Genomic DNA, 26194 nt, shown 5'->3' with positions numbered 1-26194 from the left:
GAACCGGCGGCACTGCTCCCATACCAGTGTCACCGCACCGGCACCGAACCGGTGGCACTGCTCCCATACCGGTATCACTGCACCGGCACCGAACCGGCGGCACTGCTCCCATACCGGTGTCACCGCACCGGCACCGAACCGGCGGCACCACTCCAGTATCGGCGTCACCGCACCGGCACCGAACCGGCGGCACTGCTCCCATACCGGTGTCACCGCACCGGCACCGAACCGGCGGCACTGCTACCATACCGGTGTCACCGCACCGGCACTGAACCGGTGGCACCGCTCCAGTACCAGCATCACCGAACCAGCACCGATCCGGCACCGAACCGGCAGCACCGCTCCGGTATCAGCGTCACTGCACCGGCACTGAACCGGCGGCACCACTCCCATACCATTGTCACCGCACCGGCACCGAGCCGGTGGCACTGCTCCAGTATCGGTGTCACCGCACCGGCACCGAACCAGCGGCACCACTCCCATACCAGTGTCGCCGCACCAGCACCGAACTGGCATCACCTCTCCAGAAGCAGCGTCACTGCACCAGCACTGAACCAGCATCACTGCCCTGGGACCGAACCAGCGTCACCGCTCCAGTGCCAGCGTTACCACACCAGGACCAAAACCAGCATCACTGCACCAGTACCAGCACCAGCATCACTGCCGCAGTACCAAACCAGCATCGGCATGCCAGTGTCGCTGCCCCGGTACCAGTATCACCACTCCAGTGCCAGGACCAGCATTACTGCCCAGTATCAGCATCCCCAGGGGCAGGAGGAGAGGACAAAACCAACCCAAAATCATCCCCTCCCACCGCTGGGGCAGGGCGGGGTAGCACACACATGCCGCAGGGTCACTGGTGATACCCCGTGCCTTCCCCTTGGACATGAAAATCACCTCCACCCCCAAAAATGTCATTGTTGGGATGGAAGATTGTTGGCCCTGCAAAACATCATGGGTATGGGAAATCACCATGGGAATGGGAAAGCTGGGGGGGGATGGGAAACTATCATGGACATGGAACTCGTGGTGGGATGGGAAATTGTCGTGGGAATGGGAAATCATGGTGGGGATGGGAAATCCCCGTGGGAATGGGAAATCCCCATGGGAATGGGAAATCGAGGTTGGGAAATCATCGTGAGAATGGGAAATCAAAGCTGGGGTTGAGAAATCATCGTGAGAATGGGAAATCGCAGTGGGAAATCATTGCTGGCATCCCCATCACTGCCCCAGACCCGGCGTGGGCAGCCGGGGCCCCTTTGCCGTGCACAGACACATCCACATCTAAACGAGCCGTGTTAAAAATCCCAGCCTTTCCTGGCCCTGGCAATTTTGTCCCAGGATGGGACAAGCCAAGCCAGGGCAGGATTTTCCTGTCCTCAACATCCCGTTCCCAAGCGGGTGGTGGGGACCAGCCTGGAAAAAAGCTGCCGGCATCTCCAGCTGGGCGGAAAGCCCCTTTTCCAGAGGGAGGGGAACCACAGGGATTAGCATCAACGCCGCGGAGACGGGGGCGTGGGCAGCCGGCGGTGGGGAAGGGCCGGTCGGACCCGCCCGGCCGAGCAGGGTCGCGGCTCTCGGGATGCCCTGCGGCCGTCTGGGCACAGCGGGGCTGCTCCCCCCGCACCAAGAGATCAGGTTGAACCTCCTGCGCTTCCAGCCGAGCCTGTAATTAGCGCTCGACCCATGCCGGGGACTAGGATCCGGCCCTGGGAAGGAGCCGCGGCCGCCTCGGGGTGTGAGACAGGCACTGGCTGAGCCTGGAAAACTCATCTCACAGCCGGCCGGCGAGTGGGCATCGCCAGCTGGGCCTCACCGCGCCCCCTCCGTGTGTTCCCCCTTATTTTCCCTTCTTGTTGCTATCCCGGATCTCGGGATGCTTTTCCACAGGGCGATTCTGCCCCCCAGGTGCCCCATCCGCACATGAGGATCCCCCCACAAGGGCTTTTCCCCCAAGTGATACCCCAAATCCCAGATCCTTCCTTCCACGCTGGCTGTGGTGGGGACGAGCACCCTCCAGCCCAAGGCCAGGGGGTCCACCACCCCCCGTCCCCCTCCCCAAAACCCCGGGGAGGCTTTGCCATGGGTTTTGGGAAAAGCCTTGACAGCGGGGACCCCGCGGCGGTGACTCAGGGATGCCGGGGGTTGCGAAACAGGCCTGGGATGGTTTGGGAGACGCCTCCGCGCAGCCCCGCCAAGCCCAGCCGCCCCGGGGAGCCCGTGGGGGGAACAAGCCACGGCAGCGTCTGGCTTTGCGCGGCGGCTGACCCGTCAGGCAGGTTTCCCGGAGCAGGAGCCCAGCCGGAGCGAGCCGTCCAGCGCCGGGAATGCCCCTCCGCCCGCTCGCAGGCTGACGGAGCCCCCGGCTCTCTCCTCGCCACCGCCGGAGCCATGCGGGCGGCCGGGCTGCTGCTGGCTTGGGCGCTGCTGCACCCCGCTGCCACCCAGCCGTGCCACCCCGCCAGCCCCGGAGCCGTCCTCCGCTTCACCGACAGGCACGCCGAGATCCGGGTGCCCGCGCTGCACCGCGTGCCCAGCTCGCTCGATCCCCTCTACGGCCTCGTCCGGCGCTGCCTGGACCTCATCCAGCAAAACCCGCTGCCCACAGGTGAGCCCCGAGCTGCGGCGGGGGTCGGGACCTCGGCGGGTTTGCTGGCTGCAATCCCCGCGCCCGGGGTGCTCCAGGGGTCCCGAGGGGTTCAGGAAGAGGATTCTGCCTCTGTCCCGGGGCTGCTGCCCCGGGAAGGTTGGGGGTGCATCGGCTGGGACCAGTGCCATGATTATTTTTTGCAGAGCTGCTCAGGACGGCCCTGAATGACCCCGGCTCGGTGCGGACGTCGCAGGTGAGCCGGGACATGGGGCGGGGGATGCCGTGGGGACGTTATCCCCCTGGCACGGGGCACCTGGGCACACGGAGCACCCCGAGCTCGGTGCAGAGGTGCCGACGAGGCTCTCCCGTGGCGCAGGTGGTGCAGTACGAGCTGGGCTATGTCGTCTGTGCCGCGGTGGCTCTGCTCTTCACCGTGGCCGTGCCGGTGGCCGGGATGTGTTTCTGCTACTGCCGGAGCCGGCGGCGGTGCGGGGGCCGCCTCCGCGCCCACCGGCGCTCGCTGGGCTGCCGCCGCCGCTGCCTGCTGGCCTGCCTGTCCTTCACCTCCCTCATCATCCTGTGAGTCCCCCAAATCACGCCCAAAACTCGCACTGGGTGGGGGGAACCGTGTCCTACGGGACGGGGAGGCTCTGCCGGGCATCCCCGTCACCGCCTGCTTATTCCCGGCAGGATCAGCGTCACCTGCGCCTTCGTCACCAACCAGCGGGTGAAGGGGCAGATGGAGCCGGGGCTGGGGGCCGTGCCCTCCACCCTGCGCACGCTGCGACAGCACCTTGCCAATGTCCCCCAGGTGGGTCCCCGAGCGGCCTCGCCCCCGGCATGGGGCGCTGCCCAGGGATGGCCGCGTTTCCCCCAGGGGATAGTTTGGCAGGCAAGAGGAGGTGACGCGGCTGCATTAAAACCGAATTTTGAATGGCAGCGTGGGGCTCCCTCCCCTCCCGGCGGCTGCTACCCCCGGCTGACCGGCTCCTCTTTCCTGGCAGGGGGTGCAGATGGTGGTGGACAAGTTCGAGGTGCCCCGAAAGCAGATAATCTCCGACCTGGGTGGTAAGCGCCGCGCCGGGCAGCACCCCGAGCTTCCCCCGGGGATGAATGAGGTGCTGACGGGGCGCCGGTGCCTTGCAGGGCTCAGCCGGAGCGTGGGGCTCTCCATCCACGCGCAGCTCAAGGCCATGACCTACGCGGCGCTGGCGGACCTGCAGGACAGGGCCGGAGGTACGGCCGGAGCGCGGCCGCCCCCGGGACCGGGGACAGGACCGGGGCCGGGGCCGAAGCCTCTCCGGGGCAGCCGAGCGGAGCAGCGTGACCTAGCCCTGGGCTTTCTCTTTAAGACCTACAGACCTCGCTGCACCATTTACAGATTCTCGACAGGACGGCGCGGGCGCTGGCGGCGGCGCGGGCCGAGCTGGAGCCGGCGCTGCGGGAACGAAGGCGCCGCGTGGTCGCGCTCCTGGACGACCCGCGCTGCACCTCCTGCGCCAGCGTCCTGGGCAGGGCACAGAGCCTGGAGCTGGGAGCCGACTACGGCAAGGTGGGGACAGGGCCCTGGTCGCCCACCGTCACCTCCCCATCCGGCTGCCCCGGGGCTCACGGGCTCCTTCTTCCACTCCCAGGTGCCGTCGGTGGAGAAGGTGTTGAAGGCGCTGGCCGGCCTGCCCCGAAGTGACTTTGCGGAGATGATTCGCCAGGTTGGGGGGTCGGGGTGAAGCAGGGGGGGTCCAGCACCTGCAGGCAGCTCTGGCTGAGCTGCTCAGCACCCCCTCTTTCCTCGCAGGGCAATGGCACCTTCAACTCCATCCCGGAGCTGGCCGTGGAGAGGATGGCGCAGGTCATCCAGGGTGAGTGGAGCTGCCACAGCGAGTGGGGACATCCTCCATGAGGCGAATCCCAGTTTGGGGACATAGGGTGGGATGCAGGGACCATCCACCCCTCCAGCACAGCCTTGGCCCTGCAGATCTGCGGGATGATTTGGCCCGCACGGCGGAGAAGGTGCAGTCCATCGCCGACAGCTTCCCCTTCCCCGACTACACCCGGCCCGTGAGCGAGGCCCTGCTGAAGGCCGAGGACCGGAGCCAGCCGTACCTGCGGGAGGCGGAGCGCTTCGAGCGGTACAGGTGACCCTGGGAGCAGGACGGGCTGCAGGGGGTGCAGCGGAGAAGGGCCCTGAGCCCTCGCCGAGCCCCGGGTGCCTCAGCCCCGCATCTCGAGGCTGTGCCCTGCTGCTCTTCCCTCCAGGTGGATCGCGGGCACGGTGCTGTGCTCCATCATCCTCCTCATCCTCGCCTGCAACGTGACGGGGATGGCCCTGGGGGCGTACGGGCTTTCCAAGCGGGAGGACCCCAGCGACTACGAGTGCCGAGGAGAAGCTGGCGCCAAGTTTCTCCTGGTGTAAGCGTCTCTCTGGGTGCTGGGGGGCCATTCCATCTCACACCCCCCCAAAACACAATCCAGAAGGGTAAAGCCAAGGGAGGGACTGGGAGCCGTCCCAGCGGAAAAGCTTTTGAAGCCACCACCTGCGCCGGCAGGTTTGGGAGAAGCTGCTCCTCCCTGGGAGCTGGCAGCTCCCGCGCCCCGGCCCCGCTGCCCGGCACACCCCGCTCCCAGGGCCCTGCCCAGCCCGGCGTGCCCGGGCTCGGGAAGGAGCCGCGGGGCTGCAGCTGGACGGGCAGGTCCCTTCCTGCCCGCTCGGCTCTGCAAAGCCGCCGCCGGCGCCTCCTCTCCCTCTTTCAGCGGCGTGGGCTTGGCTTTCCTGTTCTCCTGGCTCCTCATCCTCCTGGTTTTCGCCACCTTCCTGGTTGGGGGCAACATCCAGACTCTGGTTTGCAGGAATTGGGTCAACCAGGAGATTTATAAGGTGGGTGGCCACACATCCACCCATCGCCCCTTAAGTCTCTGCTTTACATCAAAACACCTCCAAAGGCTCTGTGTCCTCCCCCTAAACCCGACCAGAAAAGCCCCATCCTAGACCTGAAGACTAAGTTTAGGATTAGCTCCTTGGATTTGCATCATCAGCTGGGAATTGCCCTTGTGCTGTTAATTCGCTTCCTGCGGGATTGCTGCTCCCTGGTCCTTGGGTATCCCTGGGGTGCTTGGGGCTGGCAGCGTGGTGTGATGGGGCTGAGAGAGGGATTGGGGGAAGGGGAATGGGATCAGGACTCTTCCCAAGGCAGTGCCACACACAGGTGGGTCCCAGCACAGGGCCTCCAAACACACCCAGCAAGGCTCCTCAGTGGGGAATGGACAAATAAAGGCAGAATTAGCTCAGGCTGGGATGAGCCACCCCAGGATGCACCTGCAAGGGCAGAGCACCCCCAAAATCACTGCTGGGAACACCTGGGCCTTACCCTGACCCTGTTTCTCCTCCTGTTTGTCCCAGTTCATTGACACCCCCGGGAATCTCCCTCCGTCCATGAACCTCACCCGCCAGCTCAACCTCAGGAGGGACTCCAACCTCAGCTCCGCGTACCGGTGAGGGTCGCAGGAGCCCCCCCGTGCAGCGGGGGCCAATTTGGGATCACTCTGCCGACGTCCCTCTGCCTTTCAGGGAGTGCAAGAGCGGCGCGGGGCTCTGGGAGGTGCTGCAGCTCGACAGGTCCTACGACCTGGATGAGCACCTAAAAACCCCCAAGGTGAGGGCTGGCTCCAGCCAGGGCCCCTGGTAGCGGCAGGGGGATGCAGGAGCTTTACTGGGGTTACTGGGAGCGCTGCAGACTCCCTGGTCTGATCCTCACAGTACACGGCTGATTTCCAAAAACGCCTGGGCGACTTCACGGCGAACCTGGGGGATGTCCGGCTCCTCCGCAGCGAGGGCAGGCAGGACCTGGAGACCTTCGCCCGCAGCGGAGTGGACGAGGTGGACTACGGGCGCTTCCAGGAGGAGGTGAGGGATGCTCACAGCGAGCTGAGCCCCACTGCAGGATGTGTCCCACACCGGGGCCGCCTGCCGGGGTTGGATTTTGGGCAGCCCCCAGCTCGGTTTTCCTGCAGATGAAAAACCCCGTGGTGCAGACCAGCCTGCCCGGCTTGGCGAGGAACCTCGAGGGGCTGCAGAAGATGCAGGTGAGCGGCGGGGCGGGCAGTGGGGATCCCTCGGTGCCCTGGGGGACACCCTCACCCCGCTGTCCCCCCGCAGAGGAACGGCACGGTGGCCGGGCGGCTCGCAGCGGAGGCGCGGGCGCTGTGGCAGATGCAGAACTCCACGGTGCAGTCGCAGGAGGCTTTGGTGGTGAGTCCGTGCCGGGCTGGTGGCAGTGGTGCCGCTGGCACTGCCCGGCGGTGTCCCCTTGAAGGGGACAACGGGGCTTTTGAACCTTTCTCACCTCCCTGTCACACAGGCAAAGCTGGGGGAAAGCGTCCAGTTCCTCTCCCGCTTGGCACCGCACCTCAAGGTACTCGTGAGTCTCTTCCAGCCCCAAAAATCATGAGGTGCCCCCGGGGTCCCATCTGCCAAAAAACCCAGTTGCAGGGTGATGGGAGAGCCAGGAAAAATGCCAGCCAGGAGAATCGGTCTCCTTTAGTGATAGGATTTGCTGTTGCAAATCAGAAATCGCCCTGCAAAGGCGTTTTCCTGCTCAGGGCACAGCCCTCTTTCCCTGCCCTCCGGCAACCAGACCCAATTTGAAAGAAACCAGACCCAATCTGAAGCTCGGCAGTGCTCCCTGCACCCCCCGGGCACCCCTCCCGCTGCTCTGGGCCCTAAAGATGCCCTGTCCCCCCCGTGCTTCCCCAGGAGCGGGTGAAGAGGACACTCGCCACCACGGCTTCGGTGGAAGCCCGGCTGCCCGTGCAAGCCCAGCAGATCCTCCGGCAGGTGAGGCGGGGCTGGATCAACCATCGGGGGGTGCAGAATTCCCGCAGCCGGAAAGAAAGAGTGAGAACAGGGCACTGCAGGAGGGCACCGGGAGCCTTCAGCCCTCATTTCCCAGCCGGAGGTGGTTGGAGCGGGGCTGGAGCCGGGCTGGGAAGAGGGGGCTCTCCCTTCCATGCTGCCTTCCCTCTGCCCAGGAACTCGGCTGCTTCACCAGGAAGGAGCTGCGCTATTTCACCCAGTACCTCAACTGGGTCGGGCAGACGGTGAGCGCTCCCCTTCACCCCGCGGGGATTCTTGGGGCGCAGGAGCCCCCACGGATCCCTCATGGATCCCCGAGCCGAGGCGGCAGAATACATCCCAGGAGCCAGGGGTGGGCTGATGCCTTGTCCCTGCTCCTTGTTCCAGCTGAGGGAGGACGTGGCTTCGTGCCAGCCGCTCGCCACGGCCCTGGACAACGGGCGGGTCATCCTGTGCGACCGCATCGCTGACCCCTGGGTAGGGATCCCGGCCCTCCATGGGGGTCCAGCGAGGACCCACGGGAGCACCAAGGCTCCCCAGAGCCCTCCAGAGCCTGGGGGCTGCCCGTGCCCTCCCCGCACGGCTCAGCCCCGCGGCGTCTCCTTGCAGAACGCCTTCTGGTTCAGCCTGGGATGCTGCACCTTCTTCCTCATCCCCAACATCATCTTCGCCGTCAGACTCACCAAACACTTCCGCCCCATCCGCAACCGGCTCATGTGAGAGGCGGGCGGGGACGGGGGACACGGGGACGGGGGCTGTGGGCTCCTCCCTGACCAGCCCCCCGGGCTTTCTTCTTCTCCTTTGCAGCTCCACGGGCTCAGAGGAGACCTGTCCGTTCCACATCCCCCGTGTCACGGCGCTCAAGCTCTAGGACGGGGCTCTGCCGGGTGCGGTGCCCCAGGAGCTCCCACAAAGCCGTGCCCAAGCACTGCGGGGCTCCGGATCCCTCTGTCGCCTCTCAGGGCTTTGGATCCCTCTGACGTCTCTTCCTCGGTGTCCTTTGGGGTCTGGCGTCCTTCCCGGGTGTGGGGCGCCCGGAGATCGGGATCCCTCTGGCATCTCTTCCTCGGGGGGCTCCCGGAGCCCGGCTGATCCCGGCTGGCAGGGGAGGCTCCCCCGGCTCTCCCCCACCACCGGCGCACCCCTCACACCCCACAGGGAAGGGCGCCCGCCGCTGCCCCACCGCAATTCCCCACTCCCGGGAGCTCCGGGCGCTGTGGGGCGCATTAAAGCCCTCCCGTGCCAAAGCTGCTGCCGGCTCCTTTGTTGGTGCCCTCCGTCTTCCCGTTATCCACAGGGCACCGTTCTGAGGGGGCTCCGGGGATGAGGGGAGCCCACGGCTCGGGGGGGCTCTGGGGATGAGGGGGTCAGGGGCTCCAAGGCTCAGGGGTTGCCGCAGCCAAGGGGATTTCAGGGCCGGGGGCTTTGGGGCCAAGGGGGCCGAGGGCAGAACTCTGGGGCGGAGGGCGTTGCTGTGGCCGAGCGGGGCTTTAGGGCTGGGGCTGTGGGGCCGAGGGGGCTTGGGGTCTGAAGGGGCTCTGGGGATGAGGGGACCCCATGGCTTGGGGTCTGAAGGGGCTCTGGGGATGAGGGGACCCCATGGCTTAGGGTCTGAAGGGGCTCTGGGGATGAGGGGACCCCATGGCTCGGGGTCTGAAGGGGCTCTGGGGATGAGGGGACCCCATGGCTTGGGGTCTGAAGGGGCTCTGGGGCTGAGGGGACCCCATGGCTCGGGGTCTGAAGGGGCTCTGGGGCTGAGGGGACCCCATGGCTTGGGGTCTGAAGGGACTCTGGGGCTGAGGGGGGCTCATGGCCAAGAGGGGCTCTGGTGCAGAGAGGCTTCAGGGCTGAGGAGTTGCCACAGCCAAGGGGGGCTTTAAGGTTGAGGTTATGGCTGAGGGGGCTCCAGGACTGAGGGGGGCCCATGGCTGAGGGGGGCTTTGGGGCTGGGGTTGTGGCCAAGGGGGTTCCAGGACTGAGGGGGCTCCAGGGCCGAGTGGGCCCCGAGGTTGAAGGGTTGCCACAGCCAAGGGGGAGCCTCAGGGTTGGGATTGTGGCTGAGGGGGCTCCGAGGCTGAGGAGGCTCTGGGGTGCTCGGGGGGTTTGGGGGCTGAGGGGGGTCCAGAACTGAGGGGTTGCTGTGGCTGAGGGGGGCTCTGGGGTTGTGGCTGATGTGGCTCCAGGGCCGAGGGGGCTCTGGGGCTGAGGGGTGACACGGCCATGGGGGCTTTAGGGCCAGGTCTGAGGCAGCTCCAGGGCCGAGGGGGCTCTGGGGCTGAGGATGTGGATGGACCAAGCTCCTGGCAGTGCCCCATGGGACCCCCATCCCCACCCCCTGAAGAACCAGGGCACAAACGCCCTCCCACTGCAGGGCTGGGGGCCCTCCTAGACTCGGGGTGCTGTTAATTAGAACCTAATTAGAGCTTAATTAGAGCTGGGGGCTCGGGGCCGAAACTGCAGGTGAAGGGGGGCTTGGCTGTGGGTCCAGCCATGGAGTGGTGGAATGGTTGGGGTTGGAAGGGACATTAAAAAGTCATCTCGTTCTGTCCCCTGGCGTGGGGAGCGGGCTCTTCCCCCCATCCCAAGGAAGCCCAGGCAGGGCTTTGCCTCCCAGTTTTTGATTTAGTGTGAAATTCCTGCTTTCTGTTCAGATCCTTCGTCCCCCGATTTCACAGGGCTTTGCCCAACCGGCAAATTATTCCCAAAATCCGTACGGGAGCCTGCAGATCCACCAAATGAGGATATCCCTCCCCGAAACGCTCTCTCTTTTTGCCAGCCAGGAGAGAGAAATGCCCCATTTGGATGCATTATTGAAAGGCTTTTCCTGCCCGCAGCCAGCAGCAGTGAAAACACCTGGTTTATGCATTATTGAGGTTATTGCTGCCCGCAGCCAGCTGGTTTTAAGCGGTTCCTCAGCCTGCAGAGGTCAGCATTGGAAAGGCTTTTTCCAAAGGGATTTAGGGAGTTGAAATCCCGAGGGATTTCTGCAGGAACCCTCCCATCCCCAGGGGTGTCCTCAGCCCACCTGGAACCCGTCGGATGGCATCAAAAATCAGCGTCAAAATGGAATATTTTGTGGTCAGAGGGCGTTGTGGTGGGTGGAAAAGTGATGCTCTTACCTGGGATTCAGTCGGGAAATGAGATGCTCCCAGCTGGATCTGTTTCGAAGGCCTGAAGTCACAGAATTCTGAGACAATTAAAAAGGAGATGTTTGCCTTATTTTTACAAGCCCCTCTCTGCGGCAGCCCCGCGTTTTAAACGCTGTAAACCCCACTTGGTGGTGCAGGAGAGCAAAGGGATTATCCACTTTAAATGTTAAGTAACCTAAAAGCAATAATATTTACCGGCTTCATCCACTGATTAAAGCAATCACAGAAACAAACCCGGAGTTGTTTAGGTTGGAAAAGGCTTCTGAGGTCATCAGATCCAGTGGATTTGCGAACAAACGAGCTGGATCTTCCTGAAGTTATTCCTTGCAGCTGGGTCACAATAAATAACAGATAGACAACGAATAGCAGAGGAATTCACCCTGAAATAAACGTTTGTTATAGATCACCACCGAATATCCCTGTCCCTTGCCTGGAATGTGAATGGATCAAAAATGTGAGGATCTTTGAGTTCGTGGTAAATCACCCACAAATAATCCAGAAAATTGTCCTAAACCGACCGGAGGGCGCTTTATTTACAGGGAAAAACAATAAAAAAGTGAGGACAAGCTGGGTAATGATTCCTCACCTAGAGCAAGTCAGGATTTATGATTAACATCCAGTCCCTCCCTCACAAAGACACCTTGTCTCTTCTTCATGACTTCTTGCTATTGATAAATTGATACATTAGTAAATACTGATAAATCGATAAATTAAACACTGAAAGTAGCTCATTTCCAGCTCCTAAATGTTTTTTTTTTTTTTTTATGATTTGGTGTCTCCTCTGTCAGGGCTTTTTTTTTCTATCTCAGGTTGTCTGGATCTGTGTTTTTGAGGTTTTTTTTCTATCTCGGTTTGTGTGGATCTGTGTTCTTTGCCTTCTAAGGACTGAACTGGTGTTGATTAAACCACTTCCCTTCTCAAACCTCCCCTTGGAATTCAGCCCTTGGGACACCTCAGCTCCCTCGTGCTGTCCCTGCTGACCCCGGGAAGGGTCTATAATTAATAGGTAATCAATAATTCACAGGGCTGCCGCTCTGGCAGCTCTGCCTGCTGGGCTGGGAGCTCTGCTCAGCCCAGGTGCTGCCCACCACCGACTCCTATTTCAGGACACAAATTGTTCTTCTCTATTCCCGGAACTAAGGAGAAATGCAGGAGAAGTCCGGCCAGTTTTGCAGGAATCAGCTTATTCCTGGGATTATAATGGCATTCAGTTTCACCATTCTTATTCCACTTCCCTCTATTTTTCTCCCCATTTCTCACTGAACACCAACCTCCTTTTCTTCTCCACAAAAAGGATCCGTGACCTCTCCCATCTGTTTTTCTCATCACCCCCTAAAAACAGCTCAGGGAGCTCAGACACAAAACAGCTGCCATGGAGAGTTGTTCAAAATGTCATCCCCATCCCCAAAATGTTCTTTTTAGAGCTGTTTGTGCAGCAGAGCTCCAGCAACGAGCGAGGGAGGGAGGAGATCCCAATTCCCAGCTCGATTCCATTTAACCTCGGCTGAGGACTGGACGGAATTGTACCAAACTTCCCATTTTTTTTGAGGTGTGGATTGATTCCCTACTGACTCCGAGGCTCCCAAACGAACTCGGCTTTGTGACAGACCAACTCCCAGAGCTTTCGCTCCCATTTTCCATTATTTTTTAACATGGAAACTCCCTGGATTATTGATGCCACAAAAATATTTTGGAGGCACGGAGGTTCCAGGCCTGAACACAGCCAAGAAAACACCCTGGGAGAAACGAACTGGGCTTTATTAATCTGATTAATTCTGATTAGTGCTGATTATTATTTGCTATTTCATGGCTGTGGATGGGGCTTTGTCTCCAGAGTGACCCCGTGCTCCCAGCCCTAACCCGCTGCTGTGAATGCAAAGCCAATTTCCTTCATTTTCTGTACTTTGACCATTGTTCTCTTCCCAGAGTCCCTCTGGGCTTGCTGGGAAAAGTGCTGGAAGCCAAGCCAGGGGCCAAGGTCGCCGGAGCTGCTGGGAAAAGGGCACGTTCCAGTCGGGTGTGTCAGTGAGAATCAGCTTTAGGGACAACTGCAGGGAGAGGAAAAGTTCTCCTTGTCCATCTCTGGGGCAGAACAGCCCTTCCCGAGCTGGGGTTTGCCCTCTGCTGCTGTGGACTCCCAGCCAGGTTTATTTTCGTCATTTACAAGCCGTTCTCCTCCATGCTCTGGAAGCACCACGGCATAAAAACGCTTTGCAGCTTGTGCTTGATGCCTCTGGATTTTTCCTCCTGGTGGCTCACGGCAATCCCCAGCCCTGAGGAGCCTGTGAGCTCCTTCCCTTGTAATTCCAGCTCTCTGCACAGATTTAACGTGACTCTAATTGCCCCGGAGCTCTCCATGCAGGCCACGAGCTGGGAGTTGCTTGGGAAAAGTTGAGGAGATAAAATCAAGGAGAAATCCTGGGGGAGAATTGTCAGCGCTGCCGCCTCCACCCAGTCCCTAAAACAGGCACATCCCAGCCCCACGCTGTGCTCACTATTAAATAGGTTTATTTTTATTTTTATTTTTATTTTTATTTTTATTTTTATTTTTATTTTTATTTTTATTTTTATTTTTATTTTTATTTTTATTTTTATTTTTATTTTTATTTTTATTTTTATTTTTATTTTTATTTTTTTATTTTTATTTTTATTTTTATTTTTATGTTTATTTTTATTTTTTGTTTTTATCTGAAATATTTCCAGCTGGGGGAAAAACCCCCTCATTTCATCCTTCTCCTCACCCCTGTCAAAGCTCAGCTTCCTCATCCATTCGCGGGGCAGCCATTCCCACCTCATAATCCCGGCTCAGAGGCAGGAATATTGTCGGGAATTTCCAGTGGTGTTGGCGCAGGGCGAGTGAAACCTCGGACCGCAGGGAAGCCGCCTTGGAAACGCCTCCGGGGAGACGCTGCAAATCGCAGCTTTCCCCACATGAAACCCTTTGGAATCCCGGCTGCCTTCGAGCTGTCGCGGGTGGACCTCCCGGCTGCTTCCGAGCGCGGCTTCTTTGCACCAGCTTCAGCTGCCAGCGCCGCTCCTGCATCCCTCGCATCCCTCTGTAGCCATGGAAACGGCCACGGGGGAGCACCGTGCCCATGACAACCCCGCGGGAGCCTCTTGAGCATCCTCAGAGCGGCTCCAGCCTCCGCCTGGGCTTTTCCTCGTGCCAGGCTGAGGCTGTTGTCTCGTTCCTGCTCCCGGGCGGGTGATGGCAAAGCTTTTCCTCACGGGCAGCTCCCTGCCGGGGTAAAAGGGCAGATGTGACATTTAGTGCCGGGGTATTTGGTGTCTGAAACTTCCCTGGTGTCTTAAGAAAGACAAACTTCGTAAAGAGGCTTTAAAGTGCTGCCTTAGGGGACGGAAAAGCTTTGGACCGAGTCGTGTGTGGTCTGGGGTCAACATCCCGGCTGGAAGATGCTCCAAAATGGATGGGAGGGTGCCCATCCCGCGGGAAGCTGTTCCAAGGGGTTAAAAATCCTAATGGATAAAATCCTGGCCCGATTTCCCCCCCTGACCCGCATTTCCCAATCCCGGTTTCTCTGTTGATTCTCATTTACACTCAGAGCAAAAGAGGGTGGAACCCCAAAAAGTCCCGGGCCCTGGAACACTTCCCGTGGAGGGAAAGGGGGAAATCCGGGTGGAAATTTATTCACCAGCGTGGCTAAGAGGATTTACACGTTGGGTTTAATCGTCTCATCCTCACTGAGCTTGGGAGGTGGAAACCAGGTCAGGGCAGGGAAAAGCTTGTTGTGTTCTCAGGTGAATAAACAAGGCAAAGACCCGGATCAAGAGTAGCTGTATCAAAAAAACCCGTGATTTTAAAAATACTGTAAGCTTAATTTAAAAATAAATTTTAGAAGTTATTTCTCCGTCTCCAACCTGGCTCTTGTTTCAGTCTGTCTCGACTTGTTATTTTTGAATAAAAGTCAAGTCATTACCTGCATTTCCTGGCGTTCAACTTTCACCCACAGCCCCTTTTCCCAGTGGGAAAACTGATCTTTTCCTGCCCCTTTCCCAACTCAGCCCAGCCAGGAACTCACGAGAAGCACCAAGACGCGCCCTGTGTCCATCACACCTCCAAAATTTAAATGCACCAGCCCGAATTTCGACACGTCCCTACAAGCTCTGAGCTCACCGTGACACATTCCGGGCTCGGAGCGATTCCCCCGAGCAGGATCCTGGATGATTGATGCCAAAACAATGGGAACGGGAGCGTCTGAGCCCAGCCCGGGTTATTTTTGAGGAGGTGACCTCAGCGCTGCCTCCTGATGTCATCCAGCGTGCCCCCACCGCGGCTCCGAGCTCGGGAAGCCCTTCCAGGGGATTGCGAGTTAAAAATAAACGGGAGAGAAGGAAAGGAAAAGAAAGGAAAACCTCCCGGTGAGTCATGTGTGCTGAACCCTGCCGGGAGGGAAAAAAAAATAGGGATATTCAGCTTTTCCTGCCAGGGAGCCAGCTGTGGGTAATGGAATTTCGGGGAAGTTTATGGGAATTCTAGGATTTCTGGGAGAGAGTTCGTTCCTGAAGCTTTAGGGAGGAACATCGCGCTTTTAAAGCGCTCGAACGCCGGGTCCCTGCCGGAGCAGAGAACAGATTTATCCGCTCAAAGGACACAAGGAGCCCTTTCTGGGAAGGCTTTTCCCAGAGACAGCAGGGAATTGTTGGTGTCCTGCAGCAGCTGCTCCCAAGGCACCAGGAGAGGTTATTTTTAAATCCAGCACTGGACTGAAACCAGAGCAGACAGCAAACCTCATCTTGGAACAAGGACTGACTTCTCCCATCTCCCATCAGTTAACCCAGATAGAGGCTCAAATACACAAACTCGATATTGTTTTCCCTCGCTTCAAAGCACTTCTATTACCAGTTTTTATTTTAAAAAAACGAAAAATTTCCCAATGAGCTTTTTAATGCTTTTTTTTTTTTTTTAATAAAAGCTGTTATTTTCCCTCCTAGCACCCAGGTGATGCCTGGGAGAGGTCAAAAGCACATTTTTGGGAGCTGTGTCCCATCCAGGTGATCTGCCAAGGCCTCGATGCCTCGCTGGGAAGGCATCAGGGAAGGGAGGGTCCTTCCCACCCCTAAGGAGCTTACAAGTGCCCCTGCCTGGAATAGCAGCGAGCCCAGGAGCGGGGTTATCACAGCCCTAATCAGATTGGAGCAGGTGGGCGGACGTTTCTAACCCCAGGGATGAACATTTATAACCCCATGGATGAACATTTATAACCCCATGGATGAACATTTATAACCCCAATGGATGAACATCTATGGCCCCAGGGATAAACATTTATAACCCCGGGGATAAACATTTTTAACCCCAATGGATGAATCTTTATAGCCCTGTGGATAAACATTTTTAACCCCAATGGATGAACATTTATAACCCCAACGGATAAATATTTAGAATCCCCATGGATAAACATTTTTAACCCCATGAATGAACATCTTTTACCCCAATGGATAAAGATTTCTAACCCTGTAGGTGAACATTTCTAACCCCATGGGTGAACATTTTAACCTGAATGGATGAACATCTATGACCCTATGGATAAACACTTCTAACCCCGTGGATAAACATTTTTTACCCCAATAGATGAATATTTTAACCCCACAGATGAATGTTTAGAGCCTTTTTAAGGCCTTGTCTAAGACTGAAGCTCAGCAGGACAAGTTCAGCCCCCAATATTTCCTATTCTGGTGGAACAGAAATGAACATTAAATTAATTCGGCCAATCCGCTTCCTCGAGGATCCGGATTTGTCTCGGGAGCACAGCGAGGAAACGCTCTGCCCGATTTGCTGTTTCCTGCCCCAAACCCACCTTCCCTGGTCCCTCTGCGGAGCCTCCCACAGAGGGAAGATTCCAGCAGGATCCCGGGGCCCGTGAGTCACATCTGCCCGTGGATCCCGTTCCCAAATGACGTCACCGAGGGAAGCAGATCCACATGGACAGGACAAACTCCTCCCCAGCACCAGGAGCCATAAACTGCTTTATTTTTTCCATGAGCTCCTTGGCTTCTCGACAGAGCCGCCCCTGGCCAAGGAGAAAACCCCTCTGGAAGCAGCGGGGGGTGCTGGATGGAAAGTTTGGCCGGGTGGTTTTTCCTCTCTGTGATTTTCCTCTCCTGGCACGTGTCCCTGGGATTAGGGACGTGCTGGGACTTCTCCTCCTCCTCCCCACCGTGGGTTACGTAAGCGGTGACTCCCTGGAAGGGCACGGAGCCAACGTCCTGCTCGTGCCACCCTTCCCTCCTGGCCAGTTTCCCTGCGCAGAAGAGGCTGAAAGCGAATCCCTCCTCAGAATCGGGGATGGTTTGGGTTGGGAGGACCTTAAATCTCACCCGAGGGCAGGGACGGCTCCCACTGGCCCCGAACACCTTTTGTCCATGTTTGAGCCCTTTTATCTTGTTCTTCCCTTCGTACAGGAAAACTTCAGGGTGTCAGGAGCAAAGGAGATATTCCATCCATGAGCGGTGAAATCCTGCAGTTGAACATGGAGCGGTGGTGCAGGTCGAGATTTCCCAGAGAAAAGCCTTCCTGCCACTAAAAATAGGCTAAAAATGACATTTCTGCCACCAAAAACAGGCTAAAAAATGACATTTCTGCCACTAAAAATGGTCTAAAAATGACATTTCTGCCACTAAAACTGGCTAAAAAATGTCATTTCTGCCACTAAAAACGGTCTAAACCATGACATTTCTGCCACCAAAAACAGGCTAAAAAATGATGTTTCTGCCACTAAAAACGGGCTAAAAATGAGCTTTTTTTCCTCTGGAAGGAGAGCTCTCTGCAGGGAGCCCAGCCCAAGTGAGCAACGAAGGCCTCACCACAAAAAAAAATGCAAAATATCCTCATAAAGCCTCAAATTTTTTAATTACACACTGAGATGGGAAAACAACAGCATCGTTCCTCCCAGCTGGGAAGGAAGGGCCCCCAGGGCTTTTGCCACTGCCCCTCTCTGTCCCCAGACTGGATTTTCTCTGCTCTCATCCAGGCAGGAGCCAAACATCGCCTTCCCCAGAGAATTCCGAGGAGTTCTGCTTCGGAGGGATCATTCCAGGGTGAGTATTCCATCAGAGAATAACCCAGGCTCTGCAGAGCACACCTCATCAGCCCTCTGGACACGCTTGCTCCTGATTATTTTTCCCCTTGGAGGGTTTGAAGAGGTTTCTGCACGAACTGGAAGTGGAATTTGAGCTCGAGTCCGGACTTTTTGCCGGCTCCAGGGAGGGAGGGCGGGATGGAAACAGCCCCTGGGACTTCACCCCTTCCTCAAATCCCACCAGAACACCCCAAAACCGTCGGCAGTTGAACACAGAATGATAATGCAGGTCAAGCTTCCCACACAGTGCAAGGAAAAGCCTTTCTGCCAATAAAAATGGGCTAAAAATGACTTTTTTTTTTCCCTCTGGAAGGAGAAAACCCCCCCCAGATTACCCCAAAACCAGCTGGATGCCTTCCCTGCCTTTGCTGCGACTCGTTCTGCAGGCAGACCGGGAGCTGCGTGAATAAAAGCGTTTTGCATGAATTAAAGCAATAAAAAACGACATAAAATCAATGAAGGAGATGAACCTTCCTCCCTCCCCGGCCCAGCATTAAACCAAAGTCAGCTTTTTCCAGCCGTTACAAGAAAAACTCATCCCATTAATGATTTCTAACCTGGCACAGGGCCTGTTGCGCTATTTCCAGTGTGAATGAGGAAGGGCCAAGCCTCCAGAGGAGATTGATGCAGCTCCTACCTTGAGGCTGAGAGAAGTTTTACCCTGGGATGCAGAGAAACCATTAAAGACGGGGCACAGAACTCCCACAATAAATTAAAAATTCATTCATAATCCATAGGCTGCTCCTGCTTGTTTTGTGGCCAGGATCTGATGAAAAATGTCTCCGTTTCTGCAAACAGAAATGCTGTTTCCAGAGAAAAAAATGGTTTCGTTTTCACTGTTGGCCAAGCCACAGTTTTCAGTAAATACTCTTCTCGGATAAATAATTTGCCATTGCTGCTGTTCTTCTGGAGTAAATTATGACCCTGTAAAACCCTGATTTTTAGATTCACACAGGATTAATTCGTCCCAACCAGCCCATTCCTGGTTTACTTTTATTCTTTTGCTGGCACGGGGTTTGGATTGCCCGTGGGTGAGTGTTTCAACCCAAACCAGGCAATCAGGAGCCATCTGCACATCCACACGCAGAACAAATCTGCCCTGCAGGACAGAGCTTCCCCAGGCCCACGAACTTAATCCTGCCTATTTCATTTTCTCCTGCCCCGGTTAATGTCCTCGTTCTGCCGGCACAGCCCATTTCCTTGCCAGGCAGAAATGGCTTTCATTTATTTTAACATGATCCAGCCAGATGGATCCCAAGGCTGAGGAGCATCAGGGCAAAATCTATTTTTACATCCAGGTGTGCTCTGTGGTCCAGGATGGCCATTCCTGGTCCGGCTGATTTGAGCAGCAAAACCTCGGGAGGGTTTTGGTGTTAAAATGATAAAATCCTGGATTGGTTTGGGTTGGAAGGGACCTTAAAGCTCATCCCGTGCCATGGGCAGGGACACCTCCCACTGTCCCAAGGTGGTCCAAGCTCGTCCGGCCCAGCCTTGGGCACTGCCAGGGATCCAGGGGCAGCCACAGCTGCTCTGGAAAACCCATTCCAGCCCCCTCCCGGCTGCCGCAGAAACCTCCCTGGATTCAAACTGGTCCATTGTAACCCCAAGAGTTGGGAACCACCCCCCATTCTGGTCTTCAGCTCTCTGCTTCTTCCAGCCACATATTTTGACCCTTTGAAAAAGCCCCAGCTTGCCATGAGCATCCCGTAATTGTTAATTTTCTTCTGAGGCATTTCCTCCCATTAAACACCGGGATTCCTCGACATGAAGTGAGGCTGCAGGAGCGAGTTCTGCTCCTCTGGAGGGAGACAGGTTTGAAAGACAAATTCGTCCTTTCTCCCATAGGCCTGAGCTGGGTTGGTTTCCTCTCCATCAACCCTCGGAGCAGCTCTGTTCCACGGGGTAATGGATGATGGATAATGGATAATGAGTAATGGATAATGGGTAATGGATAATGGATAATGGATAATGGATAATGGGTAATGGATAATGGGTAATGGTTTTGGAGCTGCAGTCAGCAACTGCTAAAAGCATCCTGCCCTCTCCCAGAGCCTTGACCATGAGATTCCCAACGCACCCCACTGATATCCTCCAGTATCCAGGTGCTGCAATTTCCCAAGGTTTCCAAATCAGCCCCAAACCCTGATATTTCTTCAATTAAAAAGAAAAATCGGAGCACTGCGATTTTCCAAGATTCCCAGAACAGCCTCCAACCTCATCGTTCCGTCCAGTGTTTCTTCAGTAAACCATCGGGATACTGCGGTTTTCCAAGGTTTCCCAACCCAGCCCCAAGCCTTGACATTTCTTCAGTATAAAATCCAAATGCTGCAAAATTCCAAGGTTTTCAGATCAGCCTCAAACCCTGATATTTATTCAATAAACCCATCCAAGAGCTGCAGCTTCCCAGGATTTTTAAATCAGCCCCAAGCCCTGGTATTTCTTCAGTATAAAATCCAAATGCTGCGATATCCTGAGACTTCCAAACCAGCCCCACATCCCGCCGATTCCACCGGTATTTCTTCAACAAACCATCCAAGCACCGTGCTTCTCCAAGGTTCCCAAACCAGCCCCAAATCCTGGTGATCCCACCAACATTTCTTCAAACCACCATCCAAGTGCTGCCATTCCCCAGCAGGCCCCCCACCCTGAGATTTCCTCCGTTTAAAATCCAACCGCTGCAGCATTCCAAGATTTTTGAATCAGCCTCGAACCCTGGTCATCCTTCAACAAAACCATGGGAATGCCGCGATTTTCCAGGCGCTCCTTTGGCTGCCAGCGTGGCTTCCCGTGCCGGGGGGGGGATGATTTGGGGTGAAGCCGGGCTTTGCGGGGAGCTGGCCGCGGTATTCCCTGGGGAAGGGGATGGAGCTGGCCGGGCTGTGCGGGGCTGGGCTGCGCAGGAGGCGGCTCCTCCCTCTCGCTATTTATTCCTCCGCGGAGCTCTGTGGCTGAATCGCCTCGGAGCGAGCCGTGCAGCGAGCTCCCAGCCGGTGAGTGCCGGGGGAAGGGGGACGCGGGGGCTTCGGGAGGGATAAACCCAGAGGCGAGGGGGGTTTCAGCGCCGAGCGGCATCGCGGGGGCGGGGGGCTGCCTCTTTCGCTGCCATCGCCGCCTAAAAATAGACATTTCCAGCGTCTCCTTAAAAGCCAGAGCTCTGCTCCTGCCCGGCGCTTGTTTACTCAGCGTTTATTCAGCGCTGGCGCTGGTGGGGAATTTCTCCTCCGAGGGTTTTGCCTTTTCCCTCGGCTGCCAGCTGCTCCCTCATGGTTTGGGGGGTTAAAAGAGAAAGGGGTTGAGGGGGAGATTTCTAAACCCAGAGGTGGCATTTTCGGGGAAATCCCGATTTCATCGCAAATTCCCAGAGCCCCAGCCCGCAATTTTCACCCCCTCCAGGAGCCAGGACATTCACAGCATCGTCGAGCATCTTCCCACCTCCACCTTCCCCACCTCCCTTCGCTTCTTCTCCCCCGTCCCCGAGGTGATTTCCACGGATGTTTTGACACCCGGATGTTGGTTTTCCCCCTCCAAACCGAAACCTCCTCCTTGCCAGCCCCGAGCACGTAATTGCTGCTTGCGATCGCTCCTCACAGCCTCCATTTTCCGCTGAGGGAGCTCCGAGTTCCTCCAGTTCTCCAGCGCGGATATAAATCCCGCCGGCACAAACCACCTGAATTAATTTCTCATTTCCAGCATCCGCCAGGAGGGCGGATTTGGGGGAGGAAGGTTAGAAAGCGTCGGGAAAAAAAAAAAAAAACAACAAACCAAAAAACGCCTGTGAAGCCTCTCGATCTATAATTTAATATCGATATCACGGTCACGCCAGAAATGTCATTTCCGAGCACAGGGATCCCAGCTCCGGGCCTGAGGAAGCGGCTCCTGGCCCCATTTGTGCCAGCCAATTCATTTATTTGGGGCGAAGCTCCGCGTTCGCTAATTAGCGCGGCGCAAACGAGGCTGTGCGCTGCTCATCAGAGCTCGGCTCTAAAGGCAATTATAGGAGCAGGGCAGCGCTGCCAGGCGCTGCAATGCTCCAAGATTTCTGAATCAGCCTCAGACCCTGAGATTCCTTCATTAAAACCATTGCGGGGCTTTGCCAGAACCCCTCTTTTCAACCAGGGGCTGATTTCCCCCCTCGGAACTCACAGCGGGGAGCGACATCTCCAAAAATATATTTTAGAAGTGGCCAATTTGCTGATTTTTCCTCCTGCGTTTTGAATTTTGCCGAGCACCCAGGGAGCGTTCGCTCGTTTGGTTGTTTTTTCCTTGCCTTTTGGCTATTTTTAACCCCCCTGATCTCATCCCTGCCCCCAGCGGGTGGGTGCTGCGGGGTGAGGGCGGCAGCTCCAAAGCGGGTGCCTGGCGCCCAGATTTTTCCATGAGCAAGCCTGGAATTCCTGCCCATCACCAGGGACAGGCTCGAGCATCTCCCCTGCATTTTTATTCAGGCCTCTTTCGAACGATCCCAGCCGGAACGCTGAGCTTAAAGGGCTTTGATTCAAACATTTCTGGACATAAAACCAGATTTTGGGGGGGGGGGGGGGGACGGGGGTAGAAGGGGAGACAAGACATCGTTATCTGAACGCAAAGAGACAAATTTGCTTTTTGTGGCCTACAAAGCCATATCTAGGTTGGAACAGAAGAATTTCTGGCTTAAACAGGGGCTTGTTTGGCCTCTTTGGAGCATCTCAGGAAAGCCCTGCACCTCCTGCCTGCCCTGAGGTTATTCCTGGGGTGACCCCATAGGAAGCTGCTCCATTAATCGCTGCAGAGCATGAACACTTAGGACTCGAATGGAATTGTTTCTTGCTGCCAGAAGGCGCATGCAGGGGTGCTGTGAAATGTCCACCCACACTGAGAATGCTTCTCTCGCCCTCCCCAGCAGGCAAGGAGGGATTTTGGGGGATAGCTCAGCCTCGGGCAGGATGGAGAAACCCTTTTCTGTTGCTGCACTCGCGTGCTGAACGCGAGGGGAGCAGCAATTCAGCGCCCTTGGCATCGCGGGGAGCCATCCGGAGGGGTTGTGCAGCCTGGGAGGTGTTTTCCGAAAGTCTTTCCAAAGGATTTGCAGCCCTAGTGCGGATCGTCCAGGCAGGATTATGCACACAGGGAGGGAAATGGCTCGTTAAAGGGGATTTCAGCCTTGCCAGCCCTCCAGGCAACGGGGGAGATGCCTGGCGTGCCCCCGGAGTGCCAGCAGCCAAACGCTGAGTCAAGGGATGTTCGCAAACACATTGAACTCCAAAAATGCCGGTTTTCACCTCAGGCCTGTGGCCCCTGAACGGGGATTTGGGCAAAACGCGCTGAATTCCGGCCTCTGGGGAAAGCAAGCGTCCGGGGCCAGGCTGGGCGTTGCCCTCCCTGCAGCACCGAGGGCCCAAAAGCTTTGGGCTGAATCCGTTCACGGCATCGATCCTGGCACAGCAGAAATCCCATTTCTACCCTCAGACTGGGCAGGGCAGGTTGGGTAAGCGGGGTTTTACCTCCCAATCAGATGAAGCATTTTCTCCCCAGACCTTTTCTTTCAATACTTAAAACTGCCATTGCCGGCAGGGGTCCTGTTGGGGGATAGATATAAATACATATATATATGAAATATTTTATATCTGTGTATAAGCAAGGCGTTTTTGGGGGCACAAACACGCACTTAGTCCAAAGCTGTTTATTCTGCAGCCAGGTTTAAAGGGAGCAGGTGAGTTTTATGTGATGCAGAAGTGAGGGAGTGTTGAGGCCGGGGGTTTGTGACCCTGCCCTGACGCTGTCCTTGTCCCCACAGCCATGGCCAGGCTCCTCGGCACCTGCTGCCTGCTGCTGCTGCTCCTCGGCGTCTGCACCGACGTCGCCTTCTCCAAGAAGGGCAAAGGCAAACCCGGCTGGGGCACGGGGAGCCACCGCCAGCCCAGCTACCCCCACAACCCCGGTTACCCCCACAACCCCGGTTATCCCCACAACCCGGGCTACCCCCGCCAGCCCGGCTACCCCCAGAACCCCGGCTACCCCCACAACCCGGGCTACCCGGGCTGGGGACAGGGCTACAACCCGTCCAGCGGAGGAAGCTACCACCAAAAGCCGTGGAAGGCCCCGAAACCCAAGACCAACTTCAAGCACGTGGCGGGGGCGGCGGCGGCGGGGGCCGTGGTGGGCGGGCTGGGGGGCTACGCCATGGGCAGGGTGATGTCGGGGATGCACTATCGCTTCGACAGCCCCGACGAGTACCGCTGGTGGAACCAGAACGCCGCGCGCTACCCCAACCAGGTCTACTACCGCGACTACCAGGGCCACGTGCCGCAGGACGTCTTCGTGGCCGACTGCTTCAACATCACCGTCACCGAGCACAACATCGGCCCGGCCGCCAAGAAGAACGCCTCGGAGGCCGGCGCGGCCGCCAACCAGACGGAGGCGGAGCTGGAGACCAGGGTGGTGACCAAGGTGATCCGCGAGATGTGCATCCAGCAGTACCAAGAGTACCTCATGTCCTCGGGCATCCGGCCGCGCCTCGCCGACGCCTCCCTCGCCGCCCTCCTGTTCCTCGTCCTCTTCGCCCTGCACTAGAGCACCCCGGGTCCTGCGGCTTTGAGATGTCACCTGTGTCCCCGTGGGGTCCCCCTGGCCCCCTCGTTCTCGCTTGCGGTTGTTCTTGGTGAAGAGCCCCTGGGGCGCTCCCCGGAGTCTCCGGTTTAGGCAACGGGATGCAAATTTCCTTCTCCGCCCCGACCAGGACAGAACAGCGCTGGAGCCGGATGCCCGAAAACGTGGCCTTCACCACCTCCTCCTCCTCCTCGGGGTCACCCCGAGAGGGACCAGGCAGAGGGGAGCTCTCCTTGGCATCCCTGGGAGAGCGTTTCCAAAAATCCTCTTCGCTAACAGGCAGGGTTTTATCTCACCCCCTCAGTCCCGCTGCCACCACGCCCTCCCTTTCCCTGGGGCACCCCAGCACCTCTGGGGATTTCGGAGGGACAGCTGTGGGGTTTTCAAGCTGCCAGGCTGCAATTTGAGCCCTTTAACCCCAAAAACCCCTTCCCCGTGTACACAAGGAGCTGCTGCTCCACACCCTGCATGCTGCAAAAACCTCCTGCAGCAACACACCAAAATAAAGTCATTTTTTATTCCCCGCCACTGCAAGCCTGAAGCACCAGTCAGTCTTGAAAGGCAGAAAGCGCTGCTGAACACCCCAAACACCCCCAAAACGGTGTGTCCCAGCCCGAGGAAAAGCTATTTTGGATGCTCTAGGTGACAAGTCACGTTCATGCTTCAGCACCTTGGCCTACAGGACGTTAAAATGCAGCAAAAAGGGTTCTCAGGGGGGTCGAGCACGGAGCAAGAGACTGAAATCAGCTAAATCACAGCGGACCAGCAAACAGCATCGGGAAAAATGGGCCTGGGAAGGGAGATGCTTAAAAAACCATAATGTTTGTGAGTAATTCCTCTGACCTGTGGAAGCAATGGGTGAAATTCTTGCTTCTCATGTGTTGGGTCAGTGCCGGGCTGGGGCCGAGCTGTAACATCCGTGGCGCTGCGCTTGCCGAGCCGAGCTCTGTTTAATATCTCTCGTGTATTTTTTGTTTTTGCAAGGCACTGAATAACACCGTCCTCAATGAAATTTGTTTTGTTTTGTTTTGTTTTTTTTTTTTTGCATTGGTGTAAGCTATATGAAGATATATTATATATTAAAAAAAAAATATAAATATATATAAATAGAAAATAAACCTTTCAGGACACCCACCAGAAAAGCAGGGCTTTGAGGTGCCCCGTACTTTGTGATACGCGGATGTTTTGTAAACCCGTCACGGTGCATGCCCGGAATCTGCCGTGCTGAGCCTTTTCTAAGTGTTCCACGTCTGGTACAAATTAAAACGGATAAAGCCAAGATGCCCGGCAGCCTCCTTCGTGCGACAGCCCCCGGCCGGCCCCGCGGAACAGAAGCGGCATTTTCCGTCCTCTCTGTGCCCCCTCCCTGGCCTGAGGGAGCCTTTGTTCCCTCTTAGCGCCGGATCTGGCGCAAACCCCACAGTCCCAGTTAACCTCTGCTCCTCCCCTGCTCCCACTGATGGCATCGCTGCAGTCCAACGAGTATTTTCTGATTTCTGTCTAATTCCAATTTCTGCCTAATAAAAGAGTTTTTACGTTTGCTGTTTCAGTGGCGTTAAGCCCCACCCAGACCCCGCCTAATTATGGAATGGTTTGGGTTGGAAGGGACCTTAAAGCCCCTCCAGTGCCACCCCTGCCATGGGCAGGGACACCTCCCACTGTCCCAGGCTGCTCCCAGCCCCAATGTCCAGCCTGGCCTCGGACACTGCCAGGGATCCGGGGGCAGCCACAGCTGCTCTGGGAATTCCATCCCAGCCCCTCCCCACCCTCCCAGGGAACAATTCCTTCCCAATATCCCATCCATCCCTGCCCTCTGGGAAACCATTCCCTGTGTCCTGTCCCTCCAGCCCTTCTCCCCAGTCCCTCTCCAGCTCTCCTGGAGCCCCTTCAGGCCCTGCAAGGGGCTCTGAGCTCTCCCTGGATC

General features: G+C 57.1%; 2 protein-coding genes across 2 annotated transcripts; both read left to right on the top strand.

Annotated features, from left to right (window-relative positions):
- The first annotated feature begins 2376 nt into the window (after window positions 1–2376).
- On the top strand, window positions 2377–8310 carry PROM2 (prominin 2). Its single transcript, XM_069035580.1, has 23 exons — window positions 2377–2608; window positions 2794–2843; window positions 2967–3169; window positions 3281–3401; window positions 3595–3658; window positions 3737–3826; window positions 3943–4142; window positions 4225–4299; window positions 4386–4449; window positions 4566–4725; window positions 4847–4999; window positions 5342–5465; window positions 5988–6079; window positions 6156–6240; window positions 6345–6491; window positions 6599–6670; window positions 6744–6836; window positions 6946–6999; window positions 7341–7421; window positions 7616–7684; window positions 7827–7916; window positions 8049–8155; window positions 8247–8310. Exons 1-23 carry the CDS (start codon window positions 2392–2394, stop codon window positions 8308–8310), a joined length of 2475 nt encoding a protein of 824 aa, XP_068891681.1. The 5' UTR covers window positions 2377–2391.
- Window positions 8311–20607: 12297 nt separating this feature from the next.
- On the top strand, window positions 20608–25810 carry PRNP (prion protein (Kanno blood group)). Its single transcript, XM_069035601.1, has 2 exons — window positions 20608–20675; window positions 23459–25810. Exon 2 carries the CDS (start codon window positions 23461–23463, stop codon window positions 24232–24234), a length of 774 nt encoding a protein of 257 aa, XP_068891702.1. The 5' UTR covers window positions 20608–20675; window positions 23459–23460; the 3' UTR covers window positions 24235–25810.
- Window positions 25811–26194: the final 384 nt, after the last annotated feature.

Source organism: Aphelocoma coerulescens, chromosome 22 (assembly GCF_041296385.1).
Source record: "Aphelocoma coerulescens isolate FSJ_1873_10779 chromosome 22, UR_Acoe_1.0, whole genome shotgun sequence".
In the NCBI taxonomy this organism is placed as follows: Eukaryota; Metazoa; Chordata; class Aves; order Passeriformes; family Corvidae; genus Aphelocoma; species Aphelocoma coerulescens.
The sequence above is the reverse complement of the archived record's forward strand: the minus strand, read 5'-3'. Positions and strand labels throughout refer to the sequence as shown.

Excerpts from the sequence above, each read along its gene's own strand:
- PROM2 (XM_069035580.1), top strand. The coding sequence starts at position 2,392 with ATGCGGGCGGCCGGGCTGCTGCTGGCTTGGGCGCTGCTGCACCCCGCT. Across the intron at positions 2,609-2,793 it reads GCAAAACCCGCTGCCCACAG|AGCTGCTCAGGACGGCCCTG; the intron begins GTGAGCCCCGAG and ends TATTTTTTGCAG. Across the intron at positions 3,827-3,942 it reads CCTGCAGGACAGGGCCGGAG|ACCTACAGACCTCGCTGCAC; the intron begins GTACGGCCGGAG and ends TTTCTCTTTAAG.
- PRNP (XM_069035601.1), top strand. The coding sequence starts at position 23,461 with ATGGCCAGGCTCCTCGGCACCTGCTGCCTGCTGCTGCTGCTCCTCGGC.